This window comes from Daucus carota, chromosome 6 (assembly GCF_001625215.2).
Source record: "Daucus carota subsp. sativus chromosome 6, DH1 v3.0, whole genome shotgun sequence".
Classification (NCBI taxonomy): Eukaryota; Viridiplantae; Streptophyta; class Magnoliopsida; order Apiales; family Apiaceae; genus Daucus; species Daucus carota.
In genome coordinates, this window is record NC_030386.2 from 9,026,433 (window position 1) to 9,053,260 (window position 26,828).

Genomic DNA, 26,828 nt, shown 5'->3' on the forward strand with positions numbered 1-26,828 from the left:
ATATCCTATCTGCAAATGAACATTACACCAGTACTTATAGCTACTAACATAACAGACTTGCATACTCATACAGCACAGAATGACTATAGTACCCTCACTTCTATTACTACTACTATATATTCTACTAATGCTACTGCAGTTGCAGTGCAGTTTCCTGACAATCATCTAACTAAAAAATTTTGCAACCAAAACTCTTTAAAATATATAACCATTTTATCATTTTTATAAAAAAATCTTGCAATCAAAACTCTTTAAAATATATAACTATTTTATCATTTTTATTAAAAATACGTATTTTGATTAATAGTCGATGATGTTTTATTTAAAACTGATGTGCACTCTAACTTAAATCTACTTTTTTTTGTCATTATTAATAACTTAATTTAAAACAATATGTTTATATGAATTGCAAATTTGTAGCAAGATTTTTTTAACAGTACTTCTAGAAATTGTAAGACAAAATAATAGTGTATTAAATATAAACAATTAAAATACAAATTCCGAAAACCCCAAACTGGTAGGATCAAATGACAATAACAAAATATTATTTAAAATTTACTTAATTCTACTATTTTCACTCATCCTTTTCTTTTAATCTGCAAATCCTCAAGCATGTTGATATTATTCTACATAATATCAAATTTTTGATAATTTGAACAAGCGAACTTCACATTGTCCTCCACCAACATAATTTTTTAACATATAGAAGTACTAAAGTTGTAAAACATTGGAAGCTATGCCTTGTCACAATTCCATACTCAGAAAGAACGAAGATGCCCAGTGGCAAGATTAATTATTATTAGAAAAACATTATGAGCGGCCGTGTAGCCTATTAAAACAATCACTTCTATCTTTTGGTACACAAACACAAATACTTGCAATCTATCATAATACTTTGACTAGGAATTATCAAGAGGAAACAATATAAAAATTCGACTTAAGGGGGGGAAACTGACCCCATCTACTCTAGTGAAAAAACTGCATAGAGTATCAAGTAAAACATGCTTGACCTACAAAAGGAAATTTGCAGCAAATTCATACTCACAGGAATAACCAAGAGATAGTCATTTTGGTAGTTATTCTCTATTAACACATGCTGCCGCATTTGCCAATATTTCTCATCCATCAATATTCAAACTGCAACTGCTGAGAATAACCAAGTAACTTTCTGAAAAGGGGAACAAGTGCAACCAAGGCAATCTGAAGGTGCTCAGAACTGTTTAACCGGATACTTATTTGCCCCTGACCCCTGTTATTGAAATTTACGCTACCAATCAAGTTGGTTGACCGTCCAATTGGGATCTGTGTTTGAGCATTCCACCCAGTGGCTAGATCTCCATGCCAATCCATCAGGGAGACGCTCATAGTTGTTAAAAATCGGCCAAGGGGAAAATCCTTATCTCTTAAAGTGGCTTCCATACTACCGCCATAGGCAATATCACCACTTCCAGCAATGGCACCACCAGACATGACAACTTCCGCTCGCTTGGTGACAATTAATTTGTCCTCAAATTTCACTCCAGCAGTTACACCATCGCCCATATGAGTCACTGAAAGACTAGCTGTCGCCTTATTACGCTTGAAATTACTAAATTTTGTATCAGTGCGTAGAGTACAAGCAATGTCCTTCCCAATCTGCTGCATATCAAAGCCTAAGGTAGTTGATTTCCCGTCTCTGTGTTTAACAGAACCTGCTACTTCCATCTGAAAATGAGCCTCCTTCTTATCCTTTGTTACCTGTCCGGAAAAAGACATAGGAACCTTGTTTCTGATCGCAAATGCCCTTTCCATATTTACCCCTTCATATCCAACATCATGGTCCCAACTATGACTATCATGAACAGGCCTTACAAACCACTGGTTCATAGAATCAAGAGAACGATACCGGTGGGTGGGATTATCAGAATCAAACGAAGCAGGCAAGGGCAAATCAGCCATGGGAACTGGCACAGATGTTTCACCGCCAGAATCTTCTAATCCATCACTGTAATCAGTAGGCATATCATTAGTCGCCGCTGCCATTTTTTTCATCATTCTCCTCCTCTGTTTCTCTTCTCTTAATTGTTTCTTCATGAAAAGTTTTTCCCTGTATTCTAGTTCATCATAGTAAGCCTTCCTTTGCGACTTTGAAAGTTCAGCCAGCTGGGCTCTAGTAAGATTTGTAAATGGAGGCAATTTATCAAACTCCGATTCATCATCTGAGTTAATTGACTCATCAAGATCATCATCAAGAGTATCATCATCATCATATTGCTCATGCGGCAGCTTTAATTGTGGTCTTGATCGGAGAAGAGATGTCAAAAGAAATGGCAAAGGTGGAGCTCTAGCTCGAGTAGGAAAAGACTTTCCAGGTGGACCATCCTGCAACTTCAGAAGTGTATTTGCCTCTGCCAAAATTTTTGATGCAAAGGAGAGCAATAACAAATGAGGCTTCCACACCTGACCATTAGGCAATACTCTCTGGCCTGCTCTGTTTGTTCTGCATGCAGAATGATTCTCTACCAAGGAGACAGGGTTCATGAGCCTCATATCCCCAGCAGCATGACGAATTGCTTGCTGAACAACATGAGAACGCTGAGTGAGAAACATATCATAACCGGTAGGAACACCGTTTGGACCCTCTGGAGGAGCTGATGCAGCATGTGTTAAAACAACAATGGCATTAAACCATATTGACGGACCAAATGTATCTGTGATTGTACGCAATAACGGCATGTCACCAGAATCCCTGCTCTGCATGTCCAACCTATCAAGATACAGAACAATATCTGGTGGTGATTTTTTTATAAACCGGCGGACCGACTCAAGTATTTTCTCATTGCGATGTTGATCTGACCAAGAAGGCAAAAGCCCTGGAGTATCAATGACCCGTACCTTAATTCCCTGCACAGTACCAACAACATCTTGAACTTTCTTTGTTCCCAACTTAAAGGGATCAGTGTTAAACATCACCTGATCGAATATGGAATTGATAGTTGCGCTTTTACCAACCCCAGTCTTTCCCAAAACCATGATAGTGCACGAGAAATCTAATGGTTCTTGCCCCGTTGATTCCAACTGCTCTGCCATTGCACTCGCACGATCAAAGCTAAATGTGGCACCACGACCCCCATTTCCTCCTCGCAGCTGCTCCGCTAATCCTAATCTGTATAATACCTGAGCAACTACAACATTATGTGGAGTCTGCCCCAGTCTATGTGCAAGGCGTAGAAATTTGACACGAATCATTTGAAGTTTTTCCCTTGTCTCGTCATTTTCCTCGACATCTCCATTTGCTGATTCTTCAGTAACTTGGTTGTGCATATGAGAGCTTGTTCCATTTACACGTGTCTGTGAAACTACTCTAGAAGATGGTTCTAATAATGGAGCAGCACGGCCGAGACCCGCAGGGGAAGGCGTAGCCGCTGGTCTGGTCTCTGGTACTTTAGTGTCTCCAATAGTCTGCTTCCGCTGCTCAGTGTTTAATGCTTCCCCTGCAATTCCACCATCAACAGATTTTGATTTTTCAGCACTTAAACTCGTCTGATAAGTAACAGAACGATTCAAACTTTGCTCAACATGAGAAGCAGCACCTTCAGTTTTCTCATCCTCCTTTAACGAGACTTCAGTGGTTGGTGTGATATCAACCTCTAATACATCTGAACTTTCTTCCACGGAAGTACATATATTATCATCCAACACAGAAGTTCCCTCATTTTGCTTCAAATTTAGACTGACCACTAACTCTTCCGCCGGAACCTTGTCATCTGCACCTATTCCAGCAATCATTTTATCTTCCAGGCCACTGGATCTATCGCTTATCACTTCCATTTCCAGATTATGCAGCTCATTACATGGTGTTTCATCTTTATCTGCCTGTTGACCAGAATGTAATCTAGCTGAATTGTCTTCCGGATCCACATTGTTATCATCTTGGTGCGTGTTTGTAATTGTAGCAGTATTTGTGTTTAGCTCTAAACTTTTTTCATTTTGATCAAGCAAGGAATCAGCCTCTTGCAACTGATGATCATGTCCGCCTCCCTCAAAACCATTTGAATTCAAAACTTTGGAAAATGAAACACCATTTTGCCACTTCGGAAGTGCTACACTGGGCAGTTCTACAGCACTTTCATCATCCAATTCTATACCATCTCCAGTACTCACATCAGCTAACTTTTCTTCCGCTTTCTCGTCACACTGAGATCGACCTAAAACATCATTTAAACCCTCACTCTTGTCATCTTGAGGATCAGCACTGGAAGTACCATGAACTACATTTATCTTCAAAATCTTATCAGTTTCGCAAATGCTTTCTTCCGTGGAACCAGAAATCTGCCGATGAGCACCTTCCCTTTCACCACTACCATTTAGCTCCCCGAACTCTCTATGCACCTGTGGTTCCTGCTCACTGGAAGACTCTGAAATCACAGATTGATCTGATTTCTGATTGTCGGGAAATGTAAAATCAGTTCCCGAAACCTCAATAATCACATTACCATCCCCATTCCCCCCATCTCCATACTCTGATACAGATGCATCAACTGAATCAGACACCCCGGGCACACCATCTTTTCCATTATCCATAACCCCACCACCAGCCAACAACATCACCACATCTCTATCCGCTTCCTTATCAACACCACAATCATCAATATCCACCATACCATCACCCTCATCAACATTCCCATCTTCCTGTCTGCAATTCTGTCCATCAACCGCTTCTCCAGACTTACCCAATTCAGTTCCCCCAACCACTCCATCTACACTCATTTCCTCCCTCAAATCACCAGAACCAACTTCCGCCTCTCGAAACAAACCATCCTTTGATCCATTCAAACCCCCCATATCATAATCCTCATTTACCAAACCCTTATTTTCCATCACAATTCACTAACCAATCTTCAAAACCCTAGGGACAAAAACACACTAATACCAAAACAATTAAATCCTAATCAATTCAACTCAGACGCACACTTAATCAAACTTCAACATCGTCATTAAAACCTATAAACACATATAATCAGCAAAAATATATATCAGATCTAATCAGTACAGTATGAGAACGAATTAACTATTTAAAATGAATTAAAATTCACAAAAAAATAAATATATATATATACATACAACAGTGACATATATATACAAGTAGAGTGAGAACAGAGAGACTTACCAGATTGTAGAAAGGATGATTGGGAGAAAGAGGATCTGTTTATTTGCTCATTTTGCTGAAAGAGTAGATTATGATGAAGCTATGGGGGATAAGAGAAAATATCAACGGCCATGATTTCATTGACGACAATAGACGCTCACGATGACACCTAGGTTTTGACGTGGATTATTTATTTTTTATATTTTATTTTTCGTAAATCATGTTATGTATTCTAAATTTTGGTGAAAATGACGCAAGGAAGGCAGGCTCCTTGATTATTGTCACGTGTAAACTTCCAAAGATTTGGTATGGACCGTGTTTTATTTTTATACTTTTTCAAATGGAATATTCACTTCAATTCTTCAATTATAAAACAAATAAAAGTGATTATTTATATGTGCATATCAAAAGCCTACCATCAGCGAGTTAGAGTCTACTTGGGAGTGCTGTTAAAAATTGTTATACTATCACAAAAAATGTTGATAAAAAAAATGTTGTAGAAGTCAGATAACTGTTTGATAATTTCTTTGATATTTGCTTATTTTGAGTTATAATATTAAAAAAATACTGTTTTTTGATGTTTTTGATGAGGTTTGATAATGTAATCTGAAACAGCTTTATGCAAAAGCTATTTTTCCAAAAGTATGGGACGACCTGCTTTTTCTAAAAGCAGCTTTTCAGCTAAAAACTACTGTTTGAAAAAACTACTTTTAAATTTATCAAACAATTTTTCACCTGTTTTTCAGCAAAAATCTGTTGTGCAATAGCAACCCAAAACCCGAAAGAATGCTCTATCACATGTAATTGTAATTGTTTTGGTTCACTTGCATGTACATGTGATTTGAAAATTAATTAAGAGGTCGCTTGAAATATGAATTTTATTTTAAATGATGGATTTTAAATGATAGGATTTGAGTTTTCTTTTCAAATTCTCAGATTTATTCTAATTTTTGAATGTTTGGATTTCAAATGAAATGCAAATCTAAATTTTCAAACAGCTTATTTGATCAAATGAAATTCAGCTTTCCAAACAGACCATAAGAGATATCTAATGCTCTCTGCTATATTTGACTTGCAGATGCTTTTGTAATGTTTGTTGAACTTGTAATTCTTGTATTTCGATGATATTATTTATACCATGTTTGGGAATCAGAATGAAATTCTGGATTTGATCAGATAACTTGTTTGGAAATTTGGATTTCATTTGAAATCCACATATTCAAATGTTAGTATAAATCTGAGAATTTGAAATAACAACTCAAATCTTATAATTTGAAATCCATCATTTGAAATGAAATGCATATTTCCAAACTGCCCCTTATTAGTTGAGTTTGTTTTAAAAATTATATATTATTAATATTTTAAATTATTACAAATAAAATATATCATTTTAATATGATAATAAATGATATGAAAGTTTTTTACAAAATTTTTGCAATAATATAGAGTGTCGACAAATATATTAAATATGAGGAGGCTGTATATTATTATTTTTCTAGTCAAGAATCGTGTACTCTTGGAGATGAGCATTATATTCTATTTAGATTTAATCAATCATTTTCTATAACTTGTTTTGATTTAATAACACATTTCTTTGATTCAGTTTTTCGGTAGATTTTGGTTCTTAAAATTAAAATTGGATAATTTAAAAGTTCAAATAACTAGTTGATCATCATAACTTTGTAAAATATTAATAGGATAATAATAATAATAAATTATTGACATGATTTCAAATGACCATGAGAACGTTACCTTCCACTTTGCAAATGCTATTGTCGGTATTTTAACATTTCGGCTTCGGCTTTTTAAAAAAATTAAAATAAAAATCGATCTTTTTGATTTCAATTAGTCGACTGCACACCTTACAAAAAAAAAAAAAAAAAAAATTAGTCGACTGCACATGTAACATGATTTTGACCAAATTGAAGCATACCCCCACCGTTTTGAAATATAAGTCGTTTGATTTTTTTGCACGCATTTTAAGCATGCGGTCAAAAGACTTAAAAATACGTGCAAAAAAGTCAAGCAACCTATTTTTCAAAACAGAGGAAAACAAACATCATATAGCCAACCTCAGAAACCATCCATTCTATGGAATGTTTGGTTCATTAGTCATTCCCGTGGCACTTTTATAAAAACTACAATTGAATGTTATAATGTTTAGTTTCATCGCCTCGGCAAAGTGAGAATGTTGATGTTGAGCTACTGTTGCCATACTGAGCAGTCACCTTATATTCACCCAAAAATCCGTAGAAGCTATAAGAACCCTGCTCATTTGTCCGGCTCTCAAGAGTTCCGGTTTGCCATTCCTTTAACAGCTTGTCTACAACATCGCCAGCCGGAAGATTATTAAAGTTGTCATCAGTAAGGCACATCTGATAACACCCTTTCGGACTCAAGGCTGTCCACAGCATTATTCCATTGACAGAAGGATGTGAGAAGCCTTCTCGTAGTACCTGCTCCAGATATAAGGCCTGCTCGAAAACCAAAGAAGCCAAAACAGTGAGTACACGTTTAAAGCGGAACCATAAAATTTCTGGAAAAAAATATTCTCTTACTTGAGTCTGGTGGTCAAATTTATTGCTGATATCAACTTCTGTGAGCCAAATGGGAAGGCCTAAGGTTGCAAACTTATCCAAAATAGCTCGCATGAGTGGAAGATTAGGTACTGTAAAATGACTCTCTAAGCCAATCCCATCCATTATTGCACCACCACGCTTTAGTTCATCTATCTTTAATATAAATTTGTCTACTGTGGAATTAACATCATTACAAGTTTCAACTACATTATAATCATTCAAAAACAATGTTGCTAGTGGATCAGAAGTATGCACTGTTTTGAAGAAGTCCAAAGTGGCATTAGGCCCTAGCTTTTTCTCGTAGAAATCATAATGAAGATTCTCATTATTGACATCCCAGTGTATGAAGTCATTCCTGTATTTACTCATTAAACTCTGTATTCTTGAGTTAACAGCTGATTGGAGACCTGAAGCTGTTAGATTAAGGAGCCAGTTTGGAATATACTTCGGGTCCTCCCAGAATATATTGTGACCTCTAACAGTGATTTGGTTAGCTCTAATGAACTCCAGCATTTTATCTGCCAAGGTGTAGTTGAGTTGTCCTTGTTTTGCCTCTGTAGCATACCATTTGAGTTCATTTTCAAACACTGCTGCATTGAATCGCTCCACAAACCATTTCTGCGGAAACAAAAGCGAGTTTTGGTAAAGTCTAAATTAATCAGTTTGCATTTTAAATGATAGCTCCAATTTGAGAATGTGTGACATTCTCAAATTTTTCCACGATAACGACACTCTTACTTGATAAGGCGTGTTTCCAATAATGCTCTTTGCAATAGCTGATCCAAATGGATAGTCTCTTGAAATTTGTTCCACGTGAATTGTTGCTTCTTGCAGCCTAATTCCTTCCTTATCCGACACATGAATAGTCACAGCGCGCTTCCTTTCCTATTAGCAACAAAAATGATAATTGGTTAGAAATATTAGAACTGCATGACTGTGGAGCTACCTGTTTCTGAGATTTCTGTGTAAGATTGGCCCTGATATGAATAACAACTATCTTTAACAGCTATTTCAAGTCTACTTTCAAAACTTACAGTGTTGATTTTGTACTGCTGATTAAATCTCCATTGCTCCTCTGTGAATGGTTGCAAAGAAGCACTTCTGACTTGTATATCAATGTCTCGGGCATCTGAACTCTTTTGATACAGAACAAATTTGCATATGTCAGTAATTATTTTAACCATATCTTTCTTTTTGTGCATCAATGTTTCAAATGATAAGTTCTAAAGACATAAAAACGTCAAGTACTAGCATTTAAGTACATAAACATCAATCTACCTGAAAGTTTATAAGAGCAGTATTATGTGGTGACCTTGAAATGAAGCCACCTTTGAGAAATGACCAACAGCCACGCTTTGCGGACACAGATCCTATACAGCTATCTGTTGTATTTTCTATCATTAATGTTGCCTTTATCGACGCTGATTCTGCAGCATCAATCTTCACCCAAACTGTTCACGACATTTAAAATGTAAAGTTGATTGTACATGATAAGGTTATAAATCAGAGCTATTGTAACAAACAGTGTCGGATCTTAAGCAAAGTTGAAAGACACACGTGTTTTAATCAGCAAGTGAATGTAAATTTTTTGATGAGTAATAGAGTCCACTAGTCCAGAAACATCAGTATGTTTCTCTCGAATTAGGGTATGTGAAGGATCAGATGTACTGTGATATCTTGCCTCTATTTGTCCGAGGCAATGGATTGTGTTTGCAATAACTCTTATTTTCTTAAAAAAATTCTGCAGAGTGCTATAAGAGTCAAAACTTGAAGTTCTTGAACCTTTTCAAATTTTTTGAGGACTCCAAGTGTTACATTAATCACCTTATCTACTAAATGACACCCTAAAATTACAAGCAAATTGACTACTAAAAGATTGAAATAATTTTTTTGAGAAAATCAAATTTACATCGGGTGTGTCTGGACAGTTGATACTCCTATCTTACATACAAACTCGACGTTTAACCCATATATGCAAGATTACAGCTATGTATCTCAACAAGGAGACCCTTGATTCTGTACTTGTAAGTTGTAACAAATGCCAACTAATTAAGTATGTAATGACAGCAGCTGACTACTAAAACAAAGAAAATGGAATATTATAACAAACAAATAATCTTGTAGCAGAGTCTCTGTTCTAAAAGTCGGTAATTAATTAATCACCGATTAATCCATATTCTGTAAGTCGTCAAACTGATTAAAATTACCTATTAATCTCTTATCAATCCGATTAATCCAATTAATCCTTGTTCCGTGACTTAACCGATTATGTCGGATTTCCGCTAAGCAAGTTTTTAAAACTTAAAAGCAATAAAGATACTCTACATTTATAGCCTTCAATTAGTGCATAATAACATATGAATTAAAAGAGTTACCGGAAAAAGAGTAAATGGTGCCTTGAGTGATATTATGCAGGACAAATGCAGGTGAAAATAAAATGCTTTTATTATCTCCGGTGGTCCTTGGAGTATAGAAAGCCTCATCTCCGATAACACCACCGCCGTAAAGCGGCTGCTCCGGTTGCAATTTGCACTGCTCATCATCAACATTAAACCCAAAAATGCTAAACAATAACTTATTCTAGAGTCAGAAACACATTCAAAATAACAAAAGCATTGGGTACCTCAGTGTAAGCAGAGAAATCATAGAGTGGCCCATCTGCACAAACACATTCAAAACATCAAAAAACTTGTAAAACATTTGTTCTTGTGTGTAACATTGAGATTGATGGAGGGAAGAACCGTAGGGAGAAGCCAAGGAAATCCATGTGAAGAGGAGAAGCAATGTGCAAGAGGATGAAGAATATTTTTTCATGCTTTTTTATATTTAATTATCAGCTAGTAGTCTTGACAACATAAACTTGAGAATCACAGAGCACTTGCATACATTTATAGCCATTGGGTTTGCTGTTTACTGAGGCTGAATTTTTTATTAGGAAATAAATTGGCTGAGAGGTGGCGTTTTGATAATTACCTAACATAATGTTACACGTGTTTTAAATTTATTTTATTTTCTCCCCCTATCTCAAAAATTATTACTTGCATAATTTACATTCAATTAATTTTTAATTATATGGATTTGAATGAAAACTAATTTAAAGTTATTGATAAATTGTCTTAAAGATAGCATTTAGAAAATAACATAATCTTATACGTGTTTTAAAATAATCTAATTTTGACCTTTTCTTCGGGCTATCTCAAAATTATTACTGAAATTAATTATATTTTAATTATATTGAGTTGAATGAAAAAAAATTTAAATTTATCAAAAGTTGTTGGATACGAGATGGATTAAGGACTAAAAGAGTGTTGTGAAAGAGTAGTGTATTCATGGTTGTATTTATATTGCATTTCTAGAAAAGACATGGCTGTTGTTATTGGAAAAATCTGGGAGTTAACAAAGATGAGTTTCGCGATCATGCGGCGGTTACTCGTCAGAGTATGTGGTGGTGATGTAGGCAGATGTGATTGAAATTGTAGACTAGGGTTTGTGATTGCAAAAAGAAACTAGGACTCTTTTCACTAGTTTTGCTCTCAAAAATTGCCAATGTCTATAATGTGCCTACGTATCCCTTTTTATAAGGGATCAAATCAGACATAGTTCTATTCTCCTAAGAAACCTACTTGGATTCGGTTGCCCCTTCTGCCGTCTTCCTCAAAGGGGTCCAATATGATAAGACCTAGTCATGTGCCTTGAAGACTCTCGAGCAACCCAAGACTTACCCCAAATGTAAGGGCACGTCTCTACTCTCTAACAAGGACAATTCACTAGACTACATAGATAAAGTCTTCTAAGATATATCTTTGAGAAGGTCCCATAAGCTCCCCGACAAGGACAACTTGTCAGACTACAGAGCAAGATCTTCTCTAGTCTTTATCCTCCACCTCCCAATGAGGGCAACTTCTCAAAATATGAGGTAAAGTCTTCCACAATCAAAAGTAGGCTCCATATATGTTAAAGGGCGTCCCCTTCATCATAATATGTTAACTTTCTTCATGTCCTTCTTATCTTTTGCAGAATTAATCAAATATGTCTTCTTCCGCCTAACAAGGCGCGTCTTCATTAGAAGTCCTTTTAGGCGCGGTCAAATATGTAAGCGCGGTCACATGCAATCCAACCCCTTTTGAATATATCAGCTTAAAATAACTTTTCTTCTTCACCTTCATGAGTCTAAATCATAAAACAAGTCTTCATATATTTGAGTATAATAGCTACTTTGGAACCAGAAATAGTGGTATAAATATGAAGTATATGGTGTCATTCATGGGTCTAAACCATAAAATAAGTCGTCATATATTTGAGTATAACAGTCGTTTTGGAACGAGATATAGTGGTATAAATTTAAAGTATATAGGTGTCAGAATAGATATTTTGGTCACGAAAATCGAGTTACTAATGTGATTATTTTCAAATATAACAAGATTATTATATTATATTTTGGCGTTATTGATGTAATTTTATATTAAATATTTGTATTTGATTGCTTAAATATAAATAAAATAAATCAAGGTCCTTTCTCAAAAATAAATAGATTGTGAAAATACCTTTTCAAAAAAAAATTCAAAATTACCGATTTTTAAAAAATATTTTCAAAAATAAAAAATATGGTTAGAACCATTGCAATCATATTTGTAATCGATCAATCAAAATCAACCACAGATACAATTTTAAAAATTAATACGGCTCTTAACTGTGTCTATAATATATATAATTAACCACCAACAAATTTTATAATTTAATACTTCAAATTATATTTAGTTACATCCTCTCCTATGTTGCACAACAAGTTTCGGTTGTACGCCCCTGTATTCAACCCCCCAGAAACAGCTTCTGTGCACAACATAAACAAAAAAAGGGTTCTGTAGCATCTTTTGAGAAGAAAGGTTGTGATCGAGCTCTTGAAAAGGATATGAAGAAAGATGTTACTCCTCCTCGAACAAAAAGAGTGTCCTGATATCCTTAAAAGAACAAGAATAATATACAGAGAGACCAGATGTTGATCGAAGAATCACGACATGTCCCTGTTGTAGTTCAATGGTTTTACAGAACGTAATGCTACGTGCAACAAAACCAACACCGTCAATCCCCAGTGAATTTTGCAGATGTAGTATGTCAAATGCAGAAAATCCAAGTCAATAGTTTTTACCTGGGCTGGGTGAAAGACACAGTAATAAATTCACAACATAATATCTATGTATCACATAATTTTTTTACAAAGTCATATAAAAATATATCCTTGAAAAAACTCTTAAGTACAAGCACTAAATAAAACTAAATAATGCGAAAACACTAAAGATTAACAAACCTCAACGATGCAAGAGTGAGTAAAGTGGTCTGGTCAAGGTAGAAAAGTGACTCCATTCTTGACAAACAACAAATAAAAATAATATAGTATACAATCAGTTTATTCCATGAAACAAATGTAATCAATTTCTGGTTTTGAATTTAAAAAATAAGTGTACTCACATTATTTAAGTTGAACTCGTCGATTTTTTTTAGAATAAAATTCGTCGATTACACCCTCGGAATCAATCTATTCAGCATACTCTTTTTCGATGTTAAGAACCATAGCATCTCTCAGATACTCATCTTCCATTTTATTTCAAAGAATCGTCTTAACTAGTTTCATAGCTGAAAATGCTCGCTCTGTGGTAGCTGTAGAAATCGGGAGAGTCAACACAAGACAGATCAACCTGTAGATCATACTGTAATGTTCCGACTTACTTGTGTCAACTAGCTGTAGACATAAATCAGTGAGAGTCGATAAATTCTGAAACTTCCTATGCCTAATAACATTAACCTTGTAAAACTCAAGTTGAAGCCGGAAGTGGTACAACTCTTGTTGATCGAAATCAGCAGGATAAAATTTGCTAGCAAGGGTGCAAATCTTCTCAATATCAAACAATCTGAACTGTTCTTTGGCTCTAAAGATGAACTTAACTTTAAAAGTTCTACTGCAACATCATTAAATCTATAGTTTAACTCTTTTAATTGAAAATCAATTACAGAGTCAAACACATCATAACGATAATGATGTTCAACTGATATATCATCTCTTTGCCGAACAGACCAAAGATCATTCATATATCGAGCACTCATATCTAGGAAATCAATGCCAAACTTCTCACAAACTGACATGACAGTATAAAGGATGACATCAAAGCCACTATCTCTCAAAAAATGAAGTAATTCTTTTGTTGTTGCAACTAAATCCATGGCATTCAAAATGTCAATTGATTTAGTTTGTAATGCCCGACAAAGTAAATCTTTAATGCCCATAATCTTATGCATGAAGTGAAGCACAAATAAAAACTTGAATGATTTCAATGCTCTTAAAGAACCTCTAGCTTCCCCACGCATAGATACCGAAGTAGTGTCACAAATGTTAATTCCTTCTAACACAGTTATTACTGGATCATATTTATCAATCATGATAAAAATACTATTAAAGTGAGAGCCCCACATAGTATTTGCAGCTCGTTGTAAGGTTCCAATTTGATTGGCTCCTCTACCAGCCTCACGTTCTCCGCTAGCAATAAATTGTTCAATCTCAATACCATGTGTAATGTATAACTCTGAATGGCGTTTAGCAGAAACACTGACAATGTTCACAATATTATTTAACATAGAAAAATAATTCCATATATATATATTCTTACTTGAGCAGCCTCAACTAATGCTAGTTGTAAACGGTGTGCAAGACAATAAACATAATAAACATATGGACACTCTTCAAGAAACAGAGCCTGCAAACCGTTAAATTCACCCCTTATATTACTCGCATTATCATATTTTTGACCTCACATATTTTGAATGCTCAAATTATAATGTGTAAGAACATCAAATATTTTCTTTTTAAGCGTTAATGATGTTGTATCACTTACACTCACAATATCAAAAAAAAAGCTCACGCAAGACACCATGAACATCTATAAACCTAAGAACAATAGCCAGTTGTTCTTTATTAGATGCATCTTTTGCTACATCAACTAAAATGTAGAATTTAGAATTTCCCATCTCATCACGGATTTTACTTGAAACTCTAAAAAGCAAGGATATGCAAAACATCTTTTTGTACTATGAGGAAGTATAAATAGCATTTTATGGGGCATTATGCAAAACAACATTTACAATATCAACATTCATTCTACCCATAAGTTTAATCATCTCAATTATTTCGCTCCTTCAATTGTATATAAAAATCCTAACCAATCCCAAAATCTTAACCACATATAAATTAAATGTTTAAAACAATCAGCGGTCAACTCTTCTGTAATTTTAATATATTTTTAATTAGTTTTAATTTAATCATAACCAGTAAATTATGAACTAAATTTACCATAAACATATTTATTTTTTACTTTCTTATTATACTATGGTAACCAATAAATGCATTTTAGTTGACTTTTACTTAGGGATAACAACTAAATTTTAGATATATATTTATCATTTCACAAAGTAAATTTTGGAACAATCATAATTATTCTTTCATATGTTTTTTAAATCGTCAAGCAAAACCTCTAAATCATAATCATATGCAAGTTAAATATTTTAATCAAAATCTACATAGCCTAATAATGAAAATTGATTGATTTATTAAACAATTTTTATTTATTTGGGATGAAGTCGAATTAAGTAAAAAATATTATGTTCAGCTCTTTTACTCCACTATCTCTCTTTTATATATTAAAAATCGGTGGGTCCCACCACTTCACCCACTTTTCTTTCTATTTTCCACTAGTTTATACATATTTCATAATCTCCGTGCCCAAACCCAATGTAAAAAATTAGGTGGGACGGAGGGAGTAATAGGTAATATTAATAAATTTTACAAACTAGTTAAGAAGCCGCGCGTTGCTGACGGTTTATAAAAAAATATTAATGATTCAAAATTAATATTTTTAGCATTAATCATGTCGGGACGTATGAACTCAAATTATGCTGGGATATATTAGTGATTTTAATATTGTATAAGCAGCTTTCACTTAAAAGGTACTTGAACCGAGCAAACAAATATTGTGGAAGTATTGCATGAATTATAATTTCATGTATACAAAGTAAATTATATAAAAAATAACAATAACAAACATTCCGATGAACAAATGAATATTATAAAAGAATAATCAATAAACATGTCACTAACAGTTAATTTATTGACCTTTTCATCTATCAATATTACATCAAGACTATATTCTTCTCTCGTGTAATTTGGATTTGTCGACTCTCACATCTAAGAAACTCTTACTCTTATGAGCCAGTCATATCTTTCATCTTTCAAAGCATCTAGCATTGTAACTCATTATTTTATTAGATGGAGAAGATAAATAGGCACAAAAAATTGTTTATTGTTAAATTTTATGATGTCTGGCCTTAATTTATAGGAATTGATTTGATAAAAGATTGATTTATCAAAAATATTTTCTATTTTTGATATACACATTTTCCAAAAATATGGTCATAATCTTGGAAGAAAAGTAAGCCTTTTTCGGTATCAAAATAATTGAAAAGAAGTTTCAAATTCTGATTTGATATTAATTAAGGCATGTAATTTTTATTTTTAATATATTGAAAAAAGTAATTTTGAAACTTTTTTCAAATATATCCGAAACGGAAAAAAAGTAATTTATATTTTTGATATTTTTAAAATTAAAGCCCTTATTTGAAATGATCTTCCAATAATTTCGAAACTAAAAAAGATAGGTAATATTTTGAAAAAGGTAGTTCTAAAACTTGTTGTCAATATATCCGAAACTAAAAAGATAATTTTTATTTTTGATATTTTTTATTAAAAATTCCTGAAAAATTAGAAAAATAGAACGGAGATATCCTAGAGGCGGCACCTGATTTGCACATATGTTCAAGTTTTTAAATATCTTCCGTTGGTTTTGTAAATTTGGTGCACATACAAATAACTTTAAGAGCACAGTGAGGGAGTAATTAACAGTTACCAGAACTTAGTATGCATGTGACCTTGGGGACAGCAGGAGTTGGTGAGATGGAGTACTATTGATCTTGTGATACTGCCGCCACCCCATTCATCCGTTGTCTTATTATATAGATGCTTCATGCTTGCGAGTGGACATGAAGGGCATGAGTACTCTTGTTTACAGCGGGAAAAACCCCCATATTAGTCCATTTATTAATTACAGCGTTGTGGTTTGGTTAACATCGATACCAAGATGGTCTCAACAAGTATAATGTGACACCTTGTCCGCAGATACAGAAGCTATTACCCTCAAGTAGGGTGTACACGGGTTGTCCAAACCGTTTAAACCGATCCAAACTGGTTCTATTTTTGGCTGAATCAAACCGAAAATTTTAAACTGTTGTTTAATTGGGTTGAATCGGCTCCAACCGACTTTAATGAGTTGGGTATGATTTTAGATTTTATTTGGCCAACCCAACCCAACCCGGAGGTATTTTAATAAAAATATATTATATATAATATATATACCTAACAAAACTGTATATATGTAAAATATAGCTACCCAATTGAAATTATAACATTCGTGTGATAAAACTGAATTATAACATTGGTATCTTTCCTTGAGTTTCCTTTAAAATATCTTTCTTGCACATTTGTCATTTGTCTGCTTGCCTTTTGAGAGTTCGATAGTGAAGCTACTATCCTTTAAACGTCCGAACATGTTTTAATGCTCTATAATTTATAGGCTGCGTAGCAATTTTAAAACTGCAAAATATGCGATTTAGTAGTTAGTAACCCGTCAAACCAACCCAAACCAACCCAACCTGAAGTATGGCAAACTGGGTTAGATTATAAATTAAATTTAATGGGTTGGGTTCGAAAATTAGCAAACCGAATTTAATAGATTGGGTCGATAAAAAATCTAAACCGGACCAACCCGGCCCGCGTACACCTCTACCCTGAGGTCATGAACCCTCTTCATATCAACACTTAAATGTTAGGATGAAAGTCAACCTAATTTTGTAATGTGTACTATTCCCTCTGTCCCAAAATACGTGTCACTTTGACTGTTTTCACGTAATATGAGATTCAAAAATAATACGCTTCTACATATTAATTTTTTTAAATTTTTTTTCTGAATAAAAATATAGAAGTAAAATTTTAATTCAGAAAAGAAAATTTTGAAAAATAATATGTAGAAGCATATTATTTTTGCATCTCAAATTACGTGAAAAAAGTCAAAATGACATGTATTCTGGGAGGGAAGGAGTACATAAAACTTAACCATATAAGACGACTTGAAATCCGATCATTATTGAGTTTTGCCGTAATTGTGAGGAGATTATTCCGTGTCATTTTGTCCTGGCAGTGATATTGTGACAAATTATTACAACAAAAGTGGAGCAGTTATTATTTCAACAACAGTCAAGTCTTGCAGAAGGGTTCGTAAGTTATATATTGTTGCTCTAATATATATTTTAATCTCTCCGACATGATCTTTAATATTATTGATTAACCATACTTTTTAACTACGATCTCGATAGGCGCTTGAAATGGATGACTTCTGTGTAAATATACCGGGGTCTTCTTCGGTTCTTTAACAAAAATTAGTACCAAATAATTCGAGCTTCATATCTTTCGAGAACCCTTTTCTGAAGTGAGAAAAGTATTATGGGACGGAGGGAGTACCAAATAATTCGAGCTTCATATCTTTCGAGAACCCTTTTCTGAAGGTAGCTCGTCCGTGACATTTGGCATCATGTACATAGAAATATGAAAATGCTTAGAGACCTGGGACCTATATGTTTTTAAATTGGAGTAAGTTCTACTCCGTTTTACATGGGTTCAATTTCTGTTGAAAAAGGATAAATTATGAGGCCGTTTGGCTGAGTTTAAAATAAGTGTTTCTTGCTTAAAATAAAGAAGTGAAATAAAAGTTAGAAGCAAGTTAAGACTTATAAGTGATTAAGGTGTTTGGGAAATAAGCAGAAGTCATGAAACAAAAGCTAGCATTCTCAGCTTTTTATAAGTGCTTCTTGACTTATTACACAAACAGTACAAAATAAGTGCTTCTAACTTATAAGTCCAGAAGTCGGCTTAAAAGCTGCGGCCAAACACCACCTATATAGGGTATAAAAACCCACGCCAACGACTCTAATGACCCCTTAAACTCTCAACGGTGATAACTGATAACTGATGAAGATATTCGTTACATTCAAAGTCGTGGAGGGGTGTGCTAGAGAAAAGGCTACACTGATCAGCCTTCATGTGGAAGGAAAATCATAACAACGCTGCCTTCTGCTTTACTCCTCTACGGTAGGCTTTCCTTCAGCCTAAATACTTATGAAATTCATGATCTCACTTGGGGACCTGGTGTCACATGTACCATACAAAATGTATAAAACCTTCAACGGCTGACTTACAATAATATTGTTTTCTTATTCTTTGTAACATTTATAATTATACGCTCTGTTCCATTCAGTCGTATACAATTTTTTTCTAATGATAGGCATATATTTTAAGGTGAACATAATATCTATTTTTATAATTTATTTCAAACTTTTTCTTTTTTATATTGAAGCTTAAATATTGAAATTTTATTTACAAGAAAAAAAGGTTAAAAATAATTTATAAAACTATAATACAATGAAGTTTCAAAACCGGGTACTAATGACATAAATGACATACTAATGGGACCACAAGACTACGGGTGTACTTAATGACATAAATGAAGATCTTCAAACATGACATAAATGAAGATCTTTCTTGGGATAGTTAATTTTAAGGAATGGTTCTCCTTCTCCATGACTCCATCTAGATTTAACTTCTCCATGAGAAGAAGCATACATATCTACAATACTCATAATTTTACACATTAGCTTAATTGCTCTTCTAGATATGAAAACTAGTCGAGTGTCACAGCACATCACTCCCAAGAGTTTAAATCCACTTCTGGAAGGCCATATATCTTCCTATCAAGGATCTACAATCTGCTGCACTAAATCATAATATACCAACTCCGAAGTTGTGATTAATCAAGTACTCCCTTCGTCCCCTTTTACATGTCCATTTTGCCTTTCGAGGAGTCATATTGACCAATTTTTGACTAAACATTACAAATTATCTATTCATTATATATAAAATCCGAAAGTTGCATATTAAACTAGACAAAATATACTTTCTAATGATATAATTTTTATTATTCATTTCAATTATATAATACATGTAAATTTCAGTCAAAATATAGTAAATTTGACTGGTCAAAAGTCAAAATGGACATGTAAAAGGGGACGGAGGGAGTACCATAATAATACGCTTGTTCATCAACAATTACAGAGTCCTGCAATTAACATTATGTAGGCATAAAAAAGACAATATATCAGCCAAGCAGCTGCCCTGTAACACTAGTACACTACACATATCCTTTGATAATTTATTGTCAATTTTTTACAGGTATTCCTTCCTCACAGAAATCCCTTGGCAACTTCGATTGTGACAATGGGTTGTTTGGGTTAGCGTAAAAAAAAAAGACTTTTTGCTTAATTTAAAGAAGTGGAGTAGAAGTGAGAATCAAGTTAAGACTTATAAGTTATTAAACTATATGGAAAACAAGTGAAAGCCGAGAAAAAAAGCTAACATTTTCAAATTTTTATAAATGCTTCTAGTTTTTTTATACAAATGGGTCAAGAAAAACAGAACCTACTTATGGGAGAGTAGGTTCTTGCTAGTGTAAATCTTTGAATAAATGCCTTTGGTTCTAATAGTGAGTAATGCGTGTTATAGCCAAATTTGGCTAGGTCCATGTTGGGCCGAGTATGTACTTAGTTTAACTAAGTGAGACATGAATTGGGCTAAGAGTCCTATATGAAGTATCAGGACGCGTCCTCCTGCTTATAAAGGGAGGACGCGACCGACCCTTGAAGAGACTAGTCTGAACGGAATGGGCGCAGCTCTCCGTGGCGTGACTAATCCGCCGATGTTGCGTGGAGAAGACGCGTCCTCCGAGTCACGAGGAGGGACGCGACTCTTGAGGATGTTGATGGAGAGACGTAACCGACCCTCCGTCCACCCATGTCGTGGAAGTGAAATTACTGAAGAGGACGCGCCCTCAAGATGTACGACTCTTGACGGATAAAGGAAGGAAGACTGAACTCCCTGTCTGAGACAGGACGCGCCCTTAGCGACCATAGTTGTGTAATGCCACGTCTAAGACGTGAGGCGCGCCCTTAGGGGCCTGGTTCTATGGGCTCTTCTTATGGGAGAGTGTACATTCGCTGAGACAACCCTTCCGAGGGAGACGAAGACCGTCCCTCCGGGGATAAGAAGACTTACCCCTCCGGGGGATATGACGACCCCTCCGGGGGATACGACGACTCTTCCGAGGTGTTGTAGCCGTTTTTGTACACCATGTAGAGGGGAGGACGCGCCCTCCTCCGGACATAACCCGGGGAGTGCAGTCTCTTGTCCAGTAAACAGGGATGAAGACGGGAATTGGGAAGGACACGTCCTCCCTATCAGGGCGCGTCCTTTGACTCAGAAGAGGCATAGTCATGAAATACATGATGAGAGAGAGAGGATGAGTGAGTCTCCGTGACGACCCTTCCGAGGGATATGAAGACTAGTTACCAAGCTCATTTGGTAGTTACCAAGCTCATTTGGTAGTTATCAGGCTCATCTGATAGTTCCCGGGCTCATCCGGGCATGATCTACAATCCTCAATCCTGCTATCTGCCGTGTTAACCCTCGTGTGGGGGCTTGAGGTGATCATAGCTCTTGAAGGCCCTCCGGGGTAACACGAAGGCCGATCATATGTCTGGATCCTGTATTCTGGTGAGTTAGCCCTCATCCGGGGATTGAGACGATCGTGTAATTTGGCTCCTTGTCTACCTTGTTTGAAGATGAAGACCTCACCGAGAGGTGAGGACGTGTCCCTGCACCTCGAGGGGTTAGTCATGGCTCCCTCGGATAACTTCTCCATAAGAGTCGTGGTAGATGCTATCTCTCGTAGTGGAGATATCGTTGAATCCGTGATCTATTTGGATTAGGAGTCTGAGGTAGTCATACTCAAGACTAATTCTAACAGGAGTAGGATTCTCCAAGATGGGCCTTCGGCCTATCTCCGACCTTATCACCAAGAGGCCTAGTCCTGATCAAACTAGGACTCCTGGTTCCATAGAACTACGTATGGCTTGATCCCCTATAAATATAGGGGTACGTAGGCACATTGGGGGATCATGAGTTGAGAGCACGTGAGACCAACTCAAAACTCTAATCTCAGCCACCCCAAAAAACACACAACCACCACTCTCCGGCGACTAAAACCACCGTCGTAGATCTTGATTCCGGCCATGAACCTCATCTTTGTTGATTACCAAATTCCTCTATCAACAAATTGGCGCTAGAAGGAGGGGTTTATTTTATTAATCGTTTGTGGAGGACAAACGAAACCGAGCGTATGATCCGGTGGTGGTTAGACCTGTCGAAACGGAGGGAACATGACAAGAGACTTTTATGCAAGCGAGATAGTTTGGCCACGCGTATTGATTTCTGAGTAGTGCGCACATCCTTGCACTGAAGCACGCAACTTCAAATTTACTGTAGATCGACATGAACTTGCGACATCAGAGATAAGTTTTCTCTCTTTATTTATTTTTAATTTTAATTATCTCACGAATTAGAAAGAGATTTATATCGTTAAAAAAAATCGTGCATGATGATACTCATCCTTTTTACTCATTATATTTTCGTAAGAATATTAGATAACCTGTTTATTTTGAGAGATAAAGGTTAATCTTATTTATTTTTTCATATATTATATTTAAATATATATATATATATATATATAAATTATTTTGTGTGGATTATATCAGTAGATGTCGTATAAATTATTATTTTATATATTTATAGATTGTATTTCATGGGTATTCAGAATATGATGTGTAACTTAATGTTTTATTTGTTGAGTTTATTACTTATATATGAATTAACTTGATTTGGGATAAGAAAAGTATACAGTATTTGTCTTGAGGAAGAGATTAAAGGACACAAAGGAACGTGTACAAAAACAATCACAGGCGACTGCTATGGCTATCGAAGGAGGATGAAGTGTCACCGTATCCTACGATCACCGGAAATTATGAGATAAGTTTTCCATATTTTTTTTTTGATTAGATTAGATTATATTATTATATATAATTTTAATTATTGTGATATGAGTTTAATATTCATATTATGCTTGACTAACTTTTTGCGTTGATATGTTGGTTTAGGATTGAAAATTAGATTTGCGTAGAATTGTTGTTGTACATTCAGGTTTATATATGATGATTAAAGCAGAGGCAATAATGGATGCACGTCGGCGTGATATATTTGTGTAAAAACAACCCTAGGAGACCTATGCAATTATGCCAACCGTGGAGGAGATACAGGAGTTCGAATAAAAAGAATGGCAAGGACGAGGTGACATAAGTAGCCTGCAAAAATAAAGATAAGCTTTCCGCCCCTTATGTACTTTTTTTTGTTTTTATTATTTTATATAATATATATTCTTATTTTTATATATGTATATTTTATTTTTATTGTTTTATATAAATTTTATTTATTATTATTATTTTATATATATCCTTTCTTTATTTTTGATATGGTATATACTTTCTTTATTTTCATTATTTTATATATGTCCTTTATTTATTTTTTATATATAGTACTTACTTTCTTTTTTATTTATTTATTTATCTGATATAATATATGTACTTTCTTTTCTTTCATTAATTCTTTATATATAAGGGTATAAATATATTTGGCATGCATTAGTATATTTTAATTAAAAAATATTTGAGTTACATGTTTATCTTATTAAATATATTTAATATTATGTTAGTAATATGGCATGTGTATTGCAGGCCGATTAGTAATATATTCACATATATAATTGCTAACTGATGTTTGTGACAGCAAACACAAATCCAGAAACATGATTGATGTTAGGCCAGGTTCAAAAAATTGATACAGGACGGACGCCACTGCAACTGTAGAGGCCAGAAGCGGGCAGCGGCGGCGAAAATAAAAGACGCGCCTTAAAGAGTACATAAAAATATATTTTGTATCGGCGATAAAAGGGAGATAGCGCACACGGAACATGCCAAATAGAGGGGAAGAAATTTCAAAGAATTTCATGAGTCGTGCCTTTATCCAAGAGGAGACACCCTAGGATGCAATGAGAACTAAAAGTGACAAGGATACGTAAACGACGCGCTCTCCCCTAATAAGGCTCGCCTCGAAGTTCGCGGGAGGCGCATCTTGAGGGCCCAACCACATGTGATGATATGAAAGGGAAAGCTACGAAAGGGGAGTTATTCAAATGGAGCCTAGCTTGAAAAGTTATAAAGGGTGCGCGCCTTCCCCTGACCGGGCGCGCCGTCAGGTAAATACTAAACCCCTTCATTATTTGGTTCCCTATAACTACTGCATGTATAAAGCTGCAGGTATTGTGGTGTTCGACTACCTCGATGAGGAATGCGCCTCTTCGCCGTGCCGAATAGTCGCGCCCTCCTCTAACAGGGCGCGCCCTCAGATAGTTGTCCTTCTATCGGTTCCCTATTATAGGCGCGCCCTCAGGTATGTTTAATGCATTGATTGCTTAACATGATTTTGTGTGAAGACAAACATACGCAGGAAGGAGCTCAATAGTCTTGAGGAGGTCACATCATTTCTTAGGACGCGCCCTCTCGGGAATATTCGTGAGGCACCAGAAGGTGCGCCCCTTAAGAGTGATATGTAGGTTCCCTTGACAAGGCGCGCCCCTAGGATGAAAATTATGAGAATGAAGATACTTGAAAGACGTGCCTTCACCTAATAGGGCGCGCCCCAGGTTCCTAAGACATGTGCATGGATTAATAATTCCTGAGAAGACGTGCCTCCCCCTAACAGGGCACCTCATGAGGTAACGCTGAGCATCGCTAAGGAAGTTATATATATGTATGATTGTGTGCAGGTCAAATCCAACATTCTAGAGGAGCTGTCTGTCTTGATTAGGACGCGCTCTCCGTTCTACGGGAACGTAGCATGATACCTGCAAGGTCTTTGATCAAGGTACACTTAAGGCCTTTCAAAGGTTACCAAATTATCCATGACCAGCTCTGGGTACTATGAATTTTAACCATCCATGATACGCTCTGGATGTCATCCACGATCTACTCTGGATGCTATGATTATTTACATATCCATGATACGCTCTAGATACTATATTTGCGCATCCATGATACGCTCTGGACATTATACTTGCGCATCCATGATACGCTCTGGATCTTACATATCCATGATATGCTCTGGATAACACTTTATACTATTAATTCCCCATTGAGCTATGAGTTCTGGGACCTGTGCAATGCACCGGAGTTTTTTTTAAACCACGATAAGATTCGTGATGCCCCATATGGGATGATGTATGGACTGGGGAGTGGTCCTCTTGATTTTCTTAAGCAAGTGATTCGCGCGTGAAAAAGTAAGGCTACGCCATCAGCCGCGCCCTCTGCTTAGGCAATTCTTTAACAAAAAGACTTAAAAGGGGTCATGTTATAACAAGGCAGCGCCACTCTGTAAGTCGCGCCTTATATTTACTATTCCCAGGTACCATGGACACACTAAGGCTAAAAAAAAAAAAAGCCACCAACCTTCGCATCGCGAAGGCGCGCCCTTCTTTTGTTGAAGTTCATTGGCGCGAATGTTATGGTTGAATGTGTCCTTTGGGAGGAATAATCGAAGCTGCGCCACTGTCAACGACAGATAGGCCGCGCCCCCTGTATTCTTTTATCTAAAGATTGCTTAGTACTTACGAACACATCAAGAAGACGCGACAGCTTCATGCTTAGCAACTTTGCTAAATGATCAAAGGCACCGACATTATGTACATGCAAGGCTTGTGCACAGCCCGCATCTTGGAATGTCGAGGAATAGAAGTGGCTTACGTCGCGCCTCTATGCGTGGACGCGCTCTCGGAAGAGGATGTGTGGTATGGAGTAAAAATTCCCCTGATATCTCCAATATCAAGAAAATTTGGGGAGTACTTGTTATAGCCAAATTTGGCTAGGTCCATGTTGGGCCGAGTATGTACTTAGTTTAACTAAGTGAGACATGAATTGGGCTAAGAGTCCTATATGAAGTATCAGGACGCGTCCTCCTGCTTATAAAGGGAGGACGCGACCGACCCTTGAAGAGACTAGTCTGAACGGAATGGGCGCAGCTCTCTGTGGCGTGACTAATCCGCCGATGTTGCGTGGAGAAGACGCGTTCTCCGAGTCACGAGGAGGGACGCGACTCTTGAGGATGTTGATGGAGAGACGTAACCGACCCTCCGTCCACCCATGTCGTGGAAGTGAAATTACTGAAGAGGACGCGCCCTCAAGAGGTACGACTCTTGACGGATAAAGGAAGGAAGACTGAACTCCCTGTCTGAGACAGGACGCGCCCTTAGCGGCCATAGTTGTGTAATGCCACGTCTAAGACGTGAGGCGCGCCCTTAGGGGCCTGGTTCTATGGGCTCTTCTTATGGGAGAGTGTACATTCGCTGAGACAACCCTTCCGAGGGAGACGAAGACCGTCCCTCCGGGGATAAGAAGACTTACCCCTCCGGGGGATATGACGACCCCTCCGGGGGATACGACGACTCTTCCGAGGTGTTGTAGCCGTTTTTGTACACCATGTAGAGGGGAGGACGCGCCCTCCTCCGGACATAACCCGGGGAGTGCAGTCTCTTGTCCAGTAAACAGGGATGAAGACGGGAATTGGGAAGGACACGTCCTCCCTATCAGGGCGCGTCCTTTGACTCAGAAGAGGCATAGTCATGAAATACATGATGAGAGAGAGAGGATGAGTGAGTCTCCGTGACGACCCTTCCGAGGGATATGAAGACTAGTTACCAAGCTCATTTGGTAGTTACCAAGCTCATTTGGTAGTTATCAGGCTCATCTGATAGTTCCCGGGCTCATCCGGGCATGATCTACAATCCTCAATCCTGCTATCTGCCGAGTTAACCCTCGTGTGGGGGGGATCATAGCTCTTGAAGGCCCTCCGGGGTAACACGAAGGCCGATCATATGTCTGGATCCTGTATTCTGGTGAGTTAGCCCTCATCGGGGGATTGAGACGATCGTGTAATTTGGCTCCTTGTCTACCTTGTTTGAAGATGAAGACCTCAC

At 36.4% G+C, this 26,828-nt stretch overlaps 3 protein-coding genes across 4 annotated transcripts; all 3 read right to left on the bottom strand.

Moving 5' to 3' along the window:
* Nucleotides 1-765: 765 nt before the first annotated feature.
* LOC108227319 (translocase of chloroplast 120, chloroplastic) lies at nucleotides 766-5,277 on the bottom strand. 2 transcript variants are annotated; one of them, XM_017402398.2, is made up of 2 exons: nucleotides 5,150-5,277; nucleotides 766-4,905 (listed from the first exon to the last, which is right to left on the bottom strand). In XM_017402398.2, the coding sequence occupies exon 2, from the start codon at nucleotides 4,858-4,860 to the stop codon at nucleotides 1,126-1,128; it is 3,735 nt and encodes a 1,244-aa protein (XP_017257887.1). In that variant the 5' UTR covers nucleotides 4,861-4,905; nucleotides 5,150-5,277; the 3' UTR covers nucleotides 766-1,125. The 2 variants fall into 2 exon arrangements, with proteins under 2 accessions (XP_017257887.1, XP_017257886.1); XM_017402397.2 differs by having other exon boundaries at nucleotides 766-4,983; nucleotides 5,150-5,269.
* Nucleotides 5,278-7,135: 1,858 nt separating this feature from the next.
* LOC108226526 (endo-1,4-beta-xylanase 5) lies at nucleotides 7,136-10,605 on the bottom strand. The gene is made up of 8 exons (XM_017401495.2): nucleotides 10,449-10,605; nucleotides 10,331-10,365; nucleotides 10,083-10,239; nucleotides 8,986-9,158; nucleotides 8,742-8,843; nucleotides 8,446-8,592; nucleotides 7,687-8,325; nucleotides 7,136-7,602 (listed from the first exon to the last, which is right to left on the bottom strand). Exons 1-8 carry the CDS (start codon nucleotides 10,519-10,521, stop codon nucleotides 7,267-7,269), a joined length of 1,662 nt encoding a protein of 553 aa, XP_017256984.1. The 5' UTR covers nucleotides 10,522-10,605; the 3' UTR covers nucleotides 7,136-7,266.
* A 2,704-nt stretch (nucleotides 10,606-13,309) lies between these two features.
* Nucleotides 13,310-14,724, bottom strand: LOC108225835 (uncharacterized). The gene is made up of 3 exons (XM_017400790.1): nucleotides 14,645-14,724; nucleotides 13,778-14,305; nucleotides 13,310-13,661 (listed from the first exon to the last, which is right to left on the bottom strand). The coding sequence occupies exons 1-3, from the start codon at nucleotides 14,722-14,724 to the stop codon at nucleotides 13,310-13,312; spliced, it is 960 nt and encodes a 319-aa protein (XP_017256279.1).
* Between the last annotated feature and the right edge of the window lie 12,104 nt (nucleotides 14,725-26,828).